Genomic DNA, 17,500 nt, shown 5'->3' on the forward strand with positions numbered 1-17,500 from the left:
TACCCCTGCAGAATGTTTAAAATAACCTGTCCCGGCGCGGTGCGCGCTTCCGCAATGGGACAGTGACAGAGGTCAGAGCGTCAGGAAGTGTTGTGAGTAGATGTATGCATTAACCAGATTATGGGCACTATACAGACGATATAACATGGCAAATGGAAGACAAGCTAGTGGGTACCACAATATGTAATTGTTATTGACAAGAATGAAGTTGGTAATGACGTTGTAATGAATGAATGAATGAGCGGAATCGCGGCAAACCAAACAACTGGTTTACAGCGTGAACGAACGCCAAACCGGCGGCAAACACCCGACACCAACAATAAAACCCCCCGAACATCTCTTGTAGAACGCGAAGCCCACCGTACATCTCTTGTATAACGCGAAGCCCCCCGTACATCTCTTGTATAACGCCAAGCCCCCCGTACATCTCTTGTATAACGCCAAGCCCCCCGTACATCTCTTGTATAACGCCAAGCCCCCCGTACATCTCTTGTAGAACACAAAGCCCCCCGTACATCTCTTGTATAACGCCAAGCCCACAGAACATGCAACAACACTTAACACCACACCCAAAACATTTTACATTAAAAGAGGGACGCCGTGGGGGAGTGTGTGTGTGTGTGTGTGTGTGTGTGTGCAAACAAATGAGTCTCTTTCTCTCGTGTCTGCGCTTGCAGTGCAACGTGAATGAGGTAGTGAGAACGGTAAAGTTCAGTTTCTCACAGAGATGTTAGATAGAAGATATTTTTTTCTTTTGTATAACAAACAGAATAGAACAGTATAAGTTCATAGCAATTCTCTTCTCATGAAGCTCTCTATCTACCACTTCTACCTCGGGAAGACAAACATACACACTAAAAAACAAAGTAATGCTGTCAGTGGGAAACATAGTTACTGTATAAAGCATCTAGTCTAGTGTGCAAAGTGATTATCTGCAACACAGACAACCCAGGAAAGGAAGATTCATCCATATGACACATCCATGACATTCGTCAGAACCTTTCTTCCCCTTAACTATCCGTTATAGCATACAGGCTTTTTACCCAGAGTGCCAGAGTTTACCCAGGATCTTCCTTTTGTGTGTGCTGACGTCCAGTCTCAAGCTCAGATCCTGGGCATGGTGAAGCCAAGACCACTTATGTGTGAAAGACTGAGAATGGGTTGTGTTGTGTGTTTCAGGTCCTCTTTAAAAACATAACACTGCTTTAAAGATCTCTCTAAAATGACCTCTTGTGAAAGCTCACTAAACTACACACTGTTTTAAAGCTAAGATGTGTGTGTGTGTGTGTGTGCGTGTGTGTGTGCATGCGTGTGTGTGTGTGTGTGTGCGTGTGTGTGTGTGCGTGCGTGCGTGTGTGTGCATGCGTGTGTGTGTGTGTGTGTGTGTGTGTGTGTGTGTGTGCGTGTGTGTGTGCATGCGTGTGTGTGTGTGTGTGTGTGTGTGCGTGCGTGTGTGTGCATGCGTGTGTGTGTGTGTGTGTGTGTGTGTGTGCGAGTGTGTGTGTACACTGCTCTAAAGCTATGATGCATCTCCTCAGTGTGAACACAGAGAGCTTCATGGAGTCACAACACACTGGAAGCCAATTACTGCACTCACAAGCAGCTGGAGACAATTCAAACTTTACATTTAAAATGTGAATAAATACTTTACAAATTAAAAAGTCTATTGTTTATTAAGAGCATACTTTGGTACAACAACATGGTCAACCATTTGTTCACTTTAATCTACTATTTCTTGGTTTAAATGAGTATTTTACCTGATGATGCAGTTGCACCACCTGACGTTGCAGTTGCACAACCTACTTTTGCTGCTAATTTCAAATTATACAGGCATCTTCTTGGACACCTATATAACCTTCTGGCTTTGCTAGTTCATCCAATCAATTTTCCAATACAATAAAGATTTTTATACAAAATAACTTTTTCTTAGTTTTATAGTGGTTGTACCACCTGACATGTAAACCTGACAAGTCCAACTATGAAGAGAAATTAGCTATTTGTTAAATATTTGTCAATGTCCATTATTTGAGAGAGATTTGCAAACTTTTCACTGATCAGTTAAGGTCACTTGGTTACTCTTTTTCTTCAACAAACTGTTTCAACAATGATTTCTTCTACGTGATTCACGCAAATTAAACGTGAAGCCTCTGCACGGCCGGCACCATCGACTGGTCTGGCATATGCACTACAGCACATTTAGCTGGTTACACCTCTGTGTGTGCACGCAAGTTTTTTCTTTACCGGTGTCGTTAAAGGTATGAACGTGGTAAGAGAAAATTCACCCGGCGGTTTCGTGTAGACGTACCCTGAGACACACAGGTCAGAGTTCAGAGTTCAGACAAGCTTCCTCTGAGCGGGTAGTTGGTCCAGATAAGTATATAAGTAAGTATAAGTATAAGTATATATACTCTTTTGATCCCGTGAGGGAAATTTGGTCTCTGCATTTATCCCAATCCGTGTATTAGTGAAACACACTCAGCACACAGTGAACACACAGTGCGGTGAAGCACACACCTGACGCAGATGTCCCCATACCAGCTACAGAGAGAGTAAGTCCTACCATGCACGGGATCTACCTGGGCACTGCCTATACCGAAATTAGTCTTAAATGTTGTATTTTAAAACGGAAATCAAATAATCCTTCGTTTTTTGTTTGGTTAATTTTCATTTTCGAAACGGAAATCGATTGGCCAGAAGATCCACTGACTGTGTGTGGTGTGTGTTCACCCAATGTGCCTGTGTGTGTGTGTGTGTGTTCACCATCCCCCCTGTATAACTGTGTGTGTGTGTGTGTGTGTGTGTGTGTGTGTGTGTGTGTGTGTGTGTATGTATGTGTCCACCATTTCCCCTGTATAAATGTGCCTGTGTGTGTGTGTGTGTGTGTGTGTGTGTGTGTCCACCATTTCCCCTGTATATATGTGTCTGTGTATCGCACACATTGCACAGAGCAGACTCCGAGGGCCTCATTCACAACAGGAGAAGGAGGGAAAAAGCACAACAAAGCGCGTGGGCACGGCACATCTGGTGAATGGCTGCTTGCGGACATGCTCCATGAAGCTAAAGAGCCTGCAATGGCCATTTGATGGCTTTCCAACCCATTGACTTGGTCGGCCATTATGCTGGTTCCGTTGTGTGTGTGTGTGTGTGTGTGTTATACTGGATCCGTTCTCCAGGTCTTTGCTGTGGAGGAAACGGTTCTAATGTGCACATAAATACTCACCACGATCCATTACATAGCTCAGGAGTTGGTGGCTGATTTAATGAATGAACCCAATCGCTCAAATGAAAGCCCCCCCACATGTGGCAGGGCAGTGGTGTGGACTTCAGCAGTTAGGGGGTTAATTGCCCTCGAGGTCCTCTGTGTCCCCAACATCACGCTGTCACTTGCCCTTGGTTGTTTTCTTTTTGTTTATAAAAGTGCAGTAACTTTTAAACAATATGCCAAATTTGTGCATAACAGAAACAATAAGATGGAAATTGAACTATGGGCCAAAAATAGCGCTACCTCAATATAATAGAGATCCACATAATGGAATGCAAAATAGGTTTTCACTTATGAAGCACACGAGGTGACGGATGAGAAACACATGACTACAACGAAGAGACATTTCATCATTTTTCTTTGAAAAGCGTTTTTATTTTAATGATTTGTTCCCCTATTCTAAATGATTTAACCATTCCTTCTTTCTGAAATAAATCATTTTTTGGCATTATTTATTCATAAATATCAAGCCATAACACTCTCAGTCACACACAGCAGAGAAGCTCCAAGCAGGACACATGGGCCCAGGTGTGGGCCAGAGGTGGCCCAGGTGTGGGCCAGATGTGGGCTAGAGGGGACTGCGGTCTGGAAACATGATGCTCAATTCATTCACATCGATCCATGACACACAGAACCACTCCGCCCCATCTCCCTGTCTCTCTATGACACATTTCCATAACCTTTAATTCACTCTCCTCCTCACACACACACACACACACACACACACACACACACACACACACACACACACACACACACCTTCCCCTCTCAAAAGCTCTTAAATTTGTCTGCCTTATGTGCGCTTTCACACGTTTTTCGCCAACACAGCAGAACAGGTGGCGTGTCCAACCCCACCCCCCACCCACCACCCACCCACCCCCCCGACCGCCCGCTCGTCTGTCTCACCTTCAGCGGCGTTTTATGAATCTAACCTTTAGTGTTTACTTAGCGGCAGGACACGCAGGTGGCCATCATTCACGTGGCGTCACAAACCGTTAAGCAAGCGCAGCGGCAATGGGGGGGGTGGGGGAGGGGTGTATAAGGCTTCTTTACCGAGGGAAAGGGTACGCGCGAGAGGAGCGGAGAAAGAGAGAGAGAACGAGAGAGCAAGAGAGAGAGTGACAAAGGAGAGAGGGAGACACTGCAACGTTAAGTCTAAATGTCAACATGCAACCACAACTCCCCCCCCCATCTCCTGCCCCCCCCCCAATCTCCTGCCCCCCCCCCCAATCTCCTGCCCCCCCCCCATCTCCTGCCCCCCCCCCAATCTCCTGCCCCCCCCCCCCCAATCTCCTGCCCCCCCCCCATCTCCTGCCCCCCCCCGGCACGTCAACACACACCACACACAACACACACCACACACAACACACACCACACACAACACACACCACACACAACACACACCACACACAACACACACCACACACAACACACACCACACACAACACACACCACACACAATCTTATCTGTGTTTGTGCGGACCTTCCTCCGGCTGCTGAATGAGACCTACAGTCACGGATTACTGCAGGAGGTCAGGAGGTGGCAAAGGTATTCTGCCCACGAGATCACAATCACTAGACCACCTAGCAGGGACGAGCGACTGAGTGTGTGTGTGTGTGTGTGTGTGTGTGTGTGTGTGTGTGTGTGTGCCCAGGAGATCACAATCACAAGACCACCCGGTCCGACAACATGGCGGACAACAACACAACCGCAGAGATGAGCGTGTGTGTGTGTGTGTGTGTGTGTGTGTGTCTGTCACTGTGTGTGTGTGTGTGTGTGTGTACGTGCGTGCATGCGTGCGTGAGTGAGTGCGTGCGTGCGTGCGTGCGTGCGTGTGTGTGTGCGTGCGTGTGTAGACTCACCTGTCTCCTGGTCACACAGCTGCTCGCAGGGCTCTGTTGTCCTTTGTCCACAGTAGTCTCTGACCCACTGAGAGGAGCTGTTGGTCTGGTAGTACAGCGTCAGCTTGGCCGGGTTCAGCCAGTTGGACACGTCCAGGAAGCTGCCCATGCTCACCACAAAACTACTTCCTGCTCACCGAGAGGGGGACAGAGTGGAGGAGGGAAGACAGGAAGACAGGAAGAAAGAAAGAAAGAAAGAAAGAAAGAAAGAAAGAAAGAAAGGGGGCAGAGTGGAGGAAGGGAAGAATGAAAGAAAGGGAGAGAGGGGAGAATGAGCCAGAGAGGAAGAGAAGAGTGAGACAGTAACCAAGGAAAACAACAACAACAACAACAACAACAAGACCAGACTCTCAAGTGACTCACTTTCTAAACAGAAAACAAATGAAATACCGCAGCACAAAAGAACTGACATGTATATATATATACGCCAGACTATATATATATATATATATATATATATATATATATATAGCAACGAGGCCATGCTTGAATTTTCCCTGGGGATCAAAAAAAGTATCTATCTATCTATCTATCTATATATAAATATAATTTATTCTTTTTAAATAATAAATTATTTAAAAAGAAAAAAACCTGTTTGTTTGTTTTTTCCTTCATTGTCCTTCTGAGATTGAAACAGAATTTGTTTTATTTTATTTTGTTTCTGTTTTTGTTTTTTTATTTCTGTTTCTTTGATATGTTTTCTGTTCATTAAACTAGCACATTTAGTTCTTGCTTTTTTGGTTCTGTCTTTGTCATTTAAGTGACCACTTGACAGGAATACAGATGACTAATCTCATCTGGATGGACCATAGACTGTAAAATAAGTTAAATAAAAGATGTGCAGCCCATTGGGATGGACTCAGAGTAGCGTTCCACCCCCCAGCCCATGGACCAGGAGACACACAGACACAGAGAGTTATTCATCAGAGGACCAGGAGCCGGAGTCTCCCTGGGGCTCCCAGAGCTCTGGTGTGCCTGGCCTGGCGTGGCGTGGCGTGGCTTGGCCTGGCGTGGTGTGGCGTGGCGTGGCTTGGCGTGGCGTGGCGTGGCGTGGCGTGGCGTGGCTTGGCTTGGAGTGGCGTGGCGTGGCGTGGCTTGGCGTGGCGTGGCTTGGCTTGGCGTGGCGTGGCTTGGCGTGGCGTGGCGTGGCGTGGCATGGCGTGGCGTGGCGTGGCTTGGCGTGGCTGGCATTCTAATTGGCATGAGTGGCATGATGATTGGACGCACACCAGGCTGCCACTGAGCGAGTAGCCACGGAGACCTAATACCTGGTTTGTTTTTATTTACTCATTTCTGTTTGTTTTTATTTACTAATTTCTGTTTTGCATTCCTGCCTCACGCTGCTTGTCCTGAGCTTGGACGCACAGTGGACCAGAGCGCTGCAGGACCACGGCCTGCAACATGGAAGTTATGCCAGACTAGAGAGGAGACCACTCCAACCCTGCAGCAACGAGGCCATGCAGGCCGTGTGTGTGTGTGTGTGTGTCGAGGCCATGCAGGCCATGTGTGTGTGTGTGTGTGTCGTACTGTCTGATCGCTCCAGGCAGCTCAGGCCTTGGGCTCCAGAATAGCACCTTGAGACAACGGCAATTGCCATCGGCGCTGGATAAATGAATGAAACTGAATTGAACTCTACTGCATTCTGAGAGACAAAAGACAAATGAAATCAGGCCGTGTGGCCATGAGCAACTACTACTATTATTGCTATTACTGAGAGTGCTGCTGATTGAAGTAGAACTAGTAATGGAAGTAGCAGCAACAGCAGCAGCAGTAGCCGTACATTTTCACAAATTACTGGATTTGTCTAAAGTGAGATAGTTCTCTACATCTAAGGCCACTTAAGATAATAATAATAATAATAATAATAATAATAATAATAATAATAATAAGCTTTATTTGTATAGCACCTTTCATGCACAGAATGCAGCTCAAAGTGCTTTACATTTGGAGCATTTAACACAATAAATAAATAATAATAATAATAATAATAATAATAATAATAATAATAATAATAATGATAATAATAATACAATACAAACAAACAAACAAAACAATGAATAAAACATCAGAAATGTAGAATGAAGTAAAACTGAGAATTCACCAGATGGTAAGGAGAGGAAAACAGGACCCTGTAAATAGCACTAGCGGAATGTAAAAGAATGTGAAGAAACAGGCTACAAGATAAAAGTGTGATAGAAAGTGATCAAATGTCTTTTTTAAATATGTTTACATAATTTGCTTGTTTGATGTACAGAGGCAGGGTGTTCCATATCGTTGTTGTCTAAAAGCAGCTTCTCACTTGGGGCACAATTTAAAGATTAGCATTGGAAGATCTAAGGTTCCTTTGTGGTTAAGGTTTTGAAAGCTCAGAGATACAGGTGCTATGCCATTTAGAGCTTTGTAAGTAATTTACAGAACCTTAAAATCAATTCTATAGGAAACAGGGAGCCAGTGCAGTTCAGCTAACACAGGGGTGATGTGGTCTCTCTTCTTGGTCTTCGTTAAAAGACCAAGTAAAAGGTGCATTCCAGTAGTCTAATCTAAAGGCATGGATTAATTTCTCTGCATCTTGTTGTGTTAAAAAAGGCCGCACTTTAGCAATGTTTCTCAGGTGGAAATAAGCTGCCTGGGTAACTTTACTGATATGGGGCTTGAAGCTTAACTCTGTATCTAAGATGACACCTAGGCTTGTTACTAAGAACTACTACTACTACTAATTACTAAGAACGGTGTCTATTTCTGATTTTGGTTCAATCAAAAGTATCTCTGTTTTTATATCATTTAGCTTTAAAAATTGTTGCACTGAGTGAGAGAGAGACAGAATTGAATAGTATTCACCAAAGTTTGCACATTATGACAGATTTCTTTTTCTTATTATTTGTGTTACTAACCAAGGCCCTGCCAGCAAAAAAGCACCGTAGTTCACTTTGCCAGTTAGTCATTGAAGGCCGCTTCTCTGTCAAAGAAGCATAAAGATGCTGTTCTCACTAATCAATCAAGGAAGACCATCAAGCGAGGGTCACTCACAACAAAAAAGACCGTTAGCTGTGTGTGTTTGTGTGTGTGTGTGTGTGTGTTTGTGTGTGTGTGTGTTTGTGTGTGTTTGTATGTTATCTACATTGTGAAGGCACACTGTTCAGAGTCGAGACCATCAAGTGAGGGTCACTGGAAAGACACTTAGCGAGAAGCTTTTAGGGTGTGTACACCTGTGTGTGTGTGTGTGTGTGAGCATGTGTGTGTGAGCATGTGTGTGTGTGTGTGTGTGTGTGTGTGTGTGTGTGTGTGTGCGCGTGCGTGTGTATCCAGAGGGGTGGGGGTAATGTAATGCCGCATTAATGCCAGCTTTCAGAATTGAGTCATATGGGAATTCAACCATTTCAACCATCTTTCTTCCTTTGTCTTCCCAACTCCGCATCACTCACATTCCCTCTATTTCACTCCCTAAGCTCTCTCTTCACATTCCCTCTATTTCACTCCCTAAGCTCTCTCTTCACATTCCCTCTATTTCACTCCCTAAGCTCTCCCTTCTTCCCTTTCTCTCGTCCTGGTTCTATCTTTTATCCTCTATCTTCTATCGTTTCTCTTCTTCTCCCATCTCTCTCTCCCTCACTCCATCCAGAGAGAGAGAGAGAGAAAGAGAGCGATAGAGAGAGACAGAGAGACAAAGAGAGAGAGAGACAGAGAGACAAAGAGAGAGAGAGAGAGACAGAGAGAGAGAGAGAGAGAGAGAGAGAGAGAGAGAGAGCGTTAGAGAGAGACAGAGAGACAAAGAGAGAGAGAGAGAGAGAGAGACAGAGAGAGAGAGAGATAGAGAGAGACAGAGAGAGAGAGAGATAGAGAGAGAGAGAGAGAGAGAGAGAGACAGAGAGAGAGACAGAGAGAGAGAGAGAGAAAGAGAGCGATAGAGAGAGACAGAGAGAGAGAGAGAGAGAGAGAGAGAGAGAGAGAGGGGGAAGAGGAATGAAGGAGTGATTGGAGGAGCGGCAGAGAGAGCAGTCAAAGCGTTGGGATTTAATTAAATTCCTTCTCTCCTCATAACCCGTGTCTCCCTCCCTCTCCTCTCCTCGTGTTCGCCGTTGCGGATCATCAGTGAACACGGGCCTGCAGAACTGTGGACCCACCGGACCGAGTCAGAATTAACGGCAGACCTGACACCGAGTGAGAGCGCTTTGTGTTCGCCTGCAGGAACAGACTTGGATGTGCTGCCAGGCTGGCGGTATGGGTGCACTTCCCTCACACTCTCCTGTGTGTGTGTGTGTGTATGTGTGTGTGTGTGTGTGTGTGTGTGTGTGTGTGTGTGTGTGTGTAGTTGTGTTCTTCAAATGGTGGAAAAAATAGCATCTCCCGACTACTAAGACAGTGATTGTTTAGGGAGTCTACTGAATGGGCTGTCATCTGCATTAAAAACCATCTTCAATAAATTAGTCAATATGACCTTATAAACCCTTGGACTCAATAGCCTCAGTCTTTAGTAGCAGACATTTGATTCATAATCATCTAATCAGTGACTCGTTTTAGTTTATTTTAGTGTTTCTCAACTATCTTGCATTTGCAATTCAACCTTCCAGAGGGCAGTGTGTGGGTGGCTTGCCAACTGAACACAGAGTCCAGCACATTAATCGCATCTTTCATGTCACCCGCAAAGCCAACATATATACGCCTGAGAAAGTGTGCTGCCACATTGTTAGCAAGAGAAAATAAGCTGGTGTGACAGATATGACAGGCTTTGATACAGCAGATAGCCTTAGAGACTTCTGGAGGAGTTTCATAGAGCGCTGTGCTTTTCTCAGAAGGCAAGCTCTTGTTATCTTCCACAAAGCCTGCTTCCTTTTAAAAAGAGAAGTGACTATCCTCAAGTGAACCTTCAGGCAGCAGATGGCTCCAGTGTGAAGCTCATGTTCAGTCCAGAGATCCGTGTCAGACTTCATGCCCTCAGATAGAGTGGATCATCTCTGGGACACAACGGGGTCAGATAAGGGCTATCTCCAGGCCAGATTAGGGCCCAATTAAAGCCAGTGTAGGGCCACTTTAGGGCCAGATCCGGGCCATACCCAGGATGCAGCAGCTGGCTCCAGATTGGACCTCATGTTCAGTCCAGAGCTCTGAATGCTGCAGACTCTACACCAGCTCTCAGATACTGCTGGGCCAGATTAGGGACAACTGTGTCCAGGTCCAGGTCCAGATTAAGTCCAGACCTAGGACAAGTTAGGACCAAATTACGGCCATATTATGGTAAAGCTGGGTTCCAATAAAGGTCAAACTAGGAACAGGTTAGGGCAGAGTTCCGGTCATACCCAGGGGTCATCTGATTAAAAGTCTGACTCAGGCGTGTGTGTGTCTGTACAATATGTGCATGTGTGTGTGCGTGTGTGTACAGCATGTGTGTGTGTGTGTGTGTGTGTGTGCGTGTGTGTGTGCGTGTGTGTGTGTACAGTATGTATGTGTGTGTGTGTGTGTGTGTGTGTGTGTGTGTGTGTGTGTGTGTGTGTGCGTGTGTTTGTGTGTGTGTGTGTGTGCGTGTGTGTGTGTGTGCGTGTGTGTGCGTGTGTCTGTGTGTGTGAGAGAGATGAGAGAGAGAGATTATAGAGAGAGAGAGAGAGACAGAGAGAGAGAGAGATAGATGGAGAGACACAGAGAGAGAGAGAGATAGATGGAGAGAGAGAGAGAGAGAGAGAGAGAGAGACAGAGAAAGAGAGAGAGAGATATAGATATAGAGTTGCCATGGTTACAGAACTAATTGGCAACAAAATAATGAGCTCTTAACTCAGATACAGAGCTTTTTTGTGATTTTGCATAATATGTTAAATTGATTACTGGATGATGAAAATCCGTAATTCTGAGTGCCAGAGGACAAATTTACTCTAAAAGAAACGAGATTTCTACGCCCTGTATAGACGAAGTACGGTCAAGAAGTAGATCGCAAGTCCAAGAAAATACCGTTACTGTAACTAGCCGCCGCTAACATCAACAAAGCTAAAAGAGCTAGAAGCTAACATCAACAAAGCGGACAAAACGGCAAAACTGGACTGACCCTGTGGACATCGCCAGTGCATAGGACTTTCATCTGTCAGTAACAGGCAAGATATCTCCGATCCTCGTGGTTATCCCCTGAAGTGTCTTGTAAAGTTTCCGTGACTTAATAGCAGTAGGCCTACTTGACGCTGCTAATATGACTTTGAACGATACAAATGTAGCGGCAGCTGTAACGTTCACTGCTCTCCGCACGTCGGAGCAGGACTTTGATTTCCAGTAGGCTACCCTGGAGAGCTCAGCAACAAAGCAAAGAGAGCATTCAAACTAAAAGTCGGTAACACTCCAAAATAAGGTGCCATAATAAATAGCAAACTAGTAATTACCTAACCCTTTGTTAATATTTGTTAATTGTTACTAAAATATCTATTTGGCACAAGTTAATAGTTTTTTCATCATTAATTAAATATTAGTTGTTTGCATAAAATCTGTATGTTAATGTTTTAATAAATCTATTAACTAATATTGTATTCATATATGTTAATAGTTAACTAAATATATTTTTGACACTAATTAACAGTTATTTCTTACATCATTTAAATGTTAAATGTTTATTTACAAACTATATGCTAATATAAAAGTTAATGACATATTATTATTTATCTAGCTTTTCTGATTAGCTTTGTGGATAATTTATGGAATTTATGGTTTATGGCTTTATGGTCTTGTGGGGTGTATAAGGCACCCTACTGCCAGTGGTTGGTTGTGTGAGAGTTTGCGCTCCTCTTCTTCGACTTCATCCTTATTGGATACCTTTGTGGTTGGCTGTCCTGTAATTGGTGACTCTGTCTAGTGTTTGAAAGTAGTGTACTCTTTGCCTTTGGAAGTACTATTTGGTTGCTGCTTGAATTTGGTGAAATTCAGGGGAGGGGGGTGTAACAGAGTTAGAAATGTAGTTTAGTGTTTGTATGTGATTTTCGCCGTAATTAAGCAGCTTTATTGAGATTGGTGTTTTGGAGCCCCCTTTGGAGAAACGCTATACTGCAGCTCTGCTGCGTTTTGTCCTTGTATTGTTGCCATAGCCGATCAGAAGCGGTATGCTTTGCATTGCGTAGGTTGACTGTATAAAGCTCTCCCCACTTTGTTTTAATTTTGTAACTGTAAAATGTTGTTTAAGTTGAAAACTTTGATATACCACCTGTATTATGTTACTTTACATGTATTGTTAAGATTTGGGTGCAATTCTAGCAACTTAGAGAACGTTTATTAATGTTTTCATTATGACCACGAGTTCATACACACTGAGTCTAACGTGACTAGCTTCAAACTCCGCTAGCAACTTTCCATGCATTCAGTGTTATGTAGTTTAGCTTAGTGTGCATGGAAAGTGCAATTCAGTCTAGCAGGAAATTAATGTACATTAGTTTAGCATTATGTTTATGCATTACCTCCGTATGGTCTACGTCTGTGAGTCTCAGAATATTAATAAACTGTTCTGTGCACCTGAACATTCCATGTCGCATGTCTCCCTTGCTAGTAGGGCTGACAGTGATGGTATAGAAATGATGCATGTAATATAGCCCATTCAACTACTTGTTGTTTTGTTGTAACTTTTCCTAAAGGAATAAATGTGATAAGCCAGTTTTGGTCTCAGTCCCTTCACCGTCTGACTAGTTATATATTACTAATATATTAATAAAGCTTAACCAACTTTATTATAAGGGTCCCCCATATACTGATAGTTATATATTACTAATATATTAATTAAGCTTAACCAACTTTATTATAAGGGGCTCCACACTGATAGCTATATACTACTAACATATTAATTAAGCTTAACCAACTTTATTATAAGGGTCCCCCATACTGATAGTTATATATTACTAATATATTAATTAAGCTTAACCAACTTTATTATAAGGGGCCCCACGCTTATAGCTATATACTACTAATATATTAATTAAGCTTAACCAACTTTATTGCAAGCGGTTCCGGCACCGACAACAGTGGCAGCATGTCAAGGTAGCTCCGTGTTTTTTTCTTGAATTTCCCCTTGGGGATCAATAAAGTATCTATCTATCTATCTATTGTAAGGGTCCTATGGAGAGCGGTTCATATTGGGATAGGCAGAAGCACAGTTTAATAACAATTAGTTAAATAATAATAAGTCATTAACTTTTATATTAACATATAGTTTGCAATTAAACATTTAACATTTAAATGATGCAAGAAATAACCGTTAATTAGTGCCAAAAAGACATTTAGTTAACTATTAACACATATTAATACAATATTAGTTAATACATTTGCTAAAACATTAACATACAGATTTTATGCAAACAACTAATATTTAATTAATGATTAAAAAACTATTAACTTGTGCCAAATAGATATGTTAGTAACAATTAACAAAGGGTTAGGTAATTAATAGTTTGCTATTTATTATGGCACCTTATTATGGAGTGTTACCAAAAGTCCTAAGAGATAATCCGGAAACTTTGAAAGCTGACTTTGCCATGGTGGGTAATAACAAGACCATAACGAACTTTTTGTTCTTTACCCACAGTCCTAAGGCTTGGCACGCAGCTGTATGCCAGTCCTATAAATACATAAAAAAGAATGGAATAAGCAAAGGTCGACAAGTCACTGTACATGAAGATGATGAATTGAACAGTCCTTATCTAACAATTAATATTTACCACAATGGCACTGTGATGGCGCAAGGCTCAGAAAACAGCTTAGACAATTTCTATCAAAGCTTCCAATCTCTAAGAGTTCTTGCAAATAAGAAACATGATGAAAATTACTCTGAGACTCTGAACATCACCCATCAGATCTGCAGTTGACTCCCTCTCTCCAAGAAATGAACATGTCTCACCCAAGGTAGCCATCAACCTCAACTCCATAAAAGACAACATCCACGTACTTGAACGTGAATTGGTGGAGTTAGGACAAGATGCTCTCTGGTCTTCAGCTACAGTCTTGTACATCTCAACCAAGAGATGAGTTGTGGACCATGGTTAGACAACATAGAGATGAGATAAGAGAGCTACACGCTGCCCTTAGGGAATTAGAGGAAGATAACCAAGGCCTACGCATGGAACTACGAAATCTGAAAGTGTTCCAGCACTCTGAACAACTGAACGCCATAGATGCTCTACGGAGTGAGTTACATGACCTGAAGAAGAACTTGACTGACCTCCAGGCCCCCTCAAATCCTTCCACACCAGCATCTACAAAACCACCATCAACTGCCACTGCAACTGAGAGGGAAAAGCAGGAATCTTGCATCCCCCAAATGGCTGTACAGAAAGATAACCCACCTCATGAAACTAAAGAACCTGATCCTGAAATTGTGCTTTTATGTGATTCGAATGGGAAATTCATCAACATGAAACGCCTTTTTCCATCATCAAAAGCTGTAAAAATTAAAACTCCACGGACATCATCTGCCTTGGAAAACAAAACATCCAGAAAATTAAAGCAATGAGTCTTAAACATCTGATAATCCACACGGGGACCAATGACTTTATGCCATCTAAAGGTAACAATGTGGTTAACAAAATAGCAGAGGTGGTGATTCAGGCAAGGAAGACTTTCCCTAAAACTAAGATTTTTGTATCTACCATCCTGCCTCGTTCAGATGTCTCCACTCACCTGATTGCAGAAGTAAACAAAGGAATACATCAGGCATGTGTGAACACTGAAAATGTGCATATAATATACCATGAGAACATCACATCGGAACATCTATATGACACAGTCCACCTAAATAAGAAGGGTGTAAGCTTGATGGCAGGGAATTTGAAAGACATTGTATTACAGCGAAGAAGAGTTCCCTTCGTCAGAAAGAGATACACCAACGCCCCTCCACCACAGAAACCATCCAGAACAGTTGCCCCTCCCTCAATGCACAGAAAGACAACAGGACCAAGATTTGCAGATGCAGCACACCCCCCAAACTACAACCAAAGGCCCATACAGCCATCTCATCCCCCCACTTTACCCATTCCTTGTGCCCCCCACCCTGTCTCCAGTTTGTCCACTGGTCCCGGACTGGCAACAGGTGCGCAAACCAATAACTTTATAAAACCCAGTTATGCCTCGGTACTAACTAGACCTTCAGTCCAAGACCGGAGTGCCCAAGAATTTCAAATTAGAGAACTTGTTACTCTGTTGTACAACAAATTACTTTGCTAAAATACTTACCATAGATTTAGGGACTAGGTACATGTTTATGTATGTCTTTTGTTATATGTGTTTGTTTGTGTATGTATGTGTATATATGTGTATGTGTGTGCGTGTGTGTATAGTCACTTTTGTCTTATCTGTATGACTTACCTGTGTGTCATGTGTGCCCTTCTGTTCTTAGAAAATATGTGGGCCAATACTTTGCCTACGTGTATGTGTGTGTGTGTGTGTGTGTGTATGTGTATGTGTGCGTGCGTGCGTGTGTGTGTGTGTGTGCGTGTGTGTGTGTGTATGAATGTGTGTACTGTCTGTCTCATTACTTACTAATGTAGATGTTTGTCAGTACATCTTACTACATAGGTATGTGTGGTGTCAGTTTGTGTTCAGTTAAGGTCTGTCTGTCTGTCTGTCTGTCTGTCTGTCTGTCTGTCTGTCTGTCTGTCTGTCTGTCTGTCTGTCTGTGTGTCATTTGTTATTTTATGTATGTGGTGTCCATATGTGTAAGGATTCTTGTTTGTGTTTCTGTGGATCTCGTTATGTATGGTATCTGTATGTGTCTTGTACCGTATGTGTGTGTGTTTGTATGTGTGTGTGTTTCTATGTATGTATGTATGTATGTATGTATGTATCTACCTATGCCTCTATGTCACATAACAATATGTCTTCATGAACAAGAGCACATAACTATTTAAGTGAGAATAGTAGCCTGATTATTTACTGTAAGACATATGACCTATATTTATCTATATATATATCTTCTTATATTATTATACACTATTAACATTATTTAATTTAATTTTATTTTATTTATTAATTTTTTCTATTTTTATTTTATTTCATTTTACTTATTGAAGCACCAAACAGCTTAGTTATTACCTCACCCTCAATGGGGGGGGGTCATCTACAGTACATTCATTAATTCTGACATTTTGTTGCAATTTCACAAAAAAGCTCTTCTTTCTTCATCATACCTTCTTTTAAAATAAGCACCTGGAATATCCAGGGACTATATTCTTCTATATTTGGTTATAAAACAACCAATCTTGATTTTGTAAATAATATTAGAAATTTAGACCTTATTATCCTTTTGGAGACTTGGAGAGATAAATCTGATCATCGCAAAGAACTTTTAGTACCCTCTCTTAAAGAAATCCATATAAAGAATGGAAGAAATTCAGGGGGTATCATAGTTTGGTACAAAACTGAATATGACAACAAGATAATTCCCATTAAAAAAGGTAAAACCCATTTATGGTTAAAAATCCAAAAAGAAGTTTTAAATTTGAACCAAGATCTTTATCTCTGTGCAGTTTATATTCCACCATCAACCTCCCAATATTTCGATGCCAACCTTTTTGAGGAGCTTGAAAAAGAAATAAGTTATTTCCAATCCATAGCCCAAGTACTAATATGTGGCGACCTCAATGCCAGAACAGGCAAAGAAATTGATTATATTCCCATAGATGGAGATGACCATATATTCGGTAATAGAACCCTATATTCACAGATAATCCAAACACAGAGAAAGAGTTTTGACAGCACAATAAATGCCAGCGGAACTAAATTGATACGTATGTGCAAAAGTCTTGGTGTTTACATTGTAAATGGGAGATTTAGAGGAGATTCTTTTGGAGGATTTACATTCTCTTCTTCCCTCGGTTGCTCTGTGGTTGACTATTTCATCACTGATCTTGATCCAGAACACATAACTGCTTTTATGATAATGCCACAACTACCTATTTCTGACCACTGCCAGTTAATACTACACCTGAAACTGTCAGATATTAAATTTAATTCACAAAATGTTGAACCTAAATTATTCTCACTTCCAAAAACTTTTAAATGGACAGACAAAAATGTGTCAACATATGAAACAGTCATCAATAACAATGAACAAATGATTGATAATTTCATTATGACAAAATACCAACCAAATGCTGAGAACGTAAATATGGCCTGTAACCACCTAAACAATATATTAATACATTTAGCAGCTAATGTAAAACAAATCTCTAGAATGAAAGGAAATAGAACAAAATTCAAAGAGGATTGGTTTGATAAAGACTGCAATGCAGCAAGGATAAAGTTAAGAGAGTTATCCAATATTAAACATCGAAACCCAAACGATACTGACAGCAGAACAAGATATCATCTTGAATTAAAAAATTATAAAAA

The 17,500-nt window shown here is 42.0% G+C and overlaps 1 protein-coding gene across 3 annotated transcripts in view; it reads right to left on the reverse strand.

The window, feature by feature from the left end:
* Window positions 1-17,500, reverse strand: part of astn2 (astrotactin 2) — a 680,356-nt gene that overhangs the window by 357,734 nt on the left and 305,122 nt on the right. For all 3 annotated transcript variants that reach the window (XM_076283459.1, XM_076283456.1, XM_076283457.1), the window contains one exon: window positions 5,126-5,293. In XM_076283459.1, coding sequence (XP_076139574.1) covers window positions 5,126-5,293 — 168 coding nt within the window. The remainder of the gene's footprint in view (window positions 1-5,125; window positions 5,294-17,500) is intronic.

This window comes from Alosa pseudoharengus, unplaced genomic scaffold, assembly GCF_046254945.1.
Source record: "Alosa pseudoharengus isolate Yale_2024_CS ecotype anadromous, Long Island Sound unplaced genomic scaffold, YU_APseudo_1.1 YU_APseudo_1.1_scf_14, whole genome shotgun sequence".
Classification (NCBI taxonomy): domain Eukaryota; kingdom Metazoa; phylum Chordata; class Actinopteri; order Clupeiformes; family Clupeidae; genus Alosa; species Alosa pseudoharengus.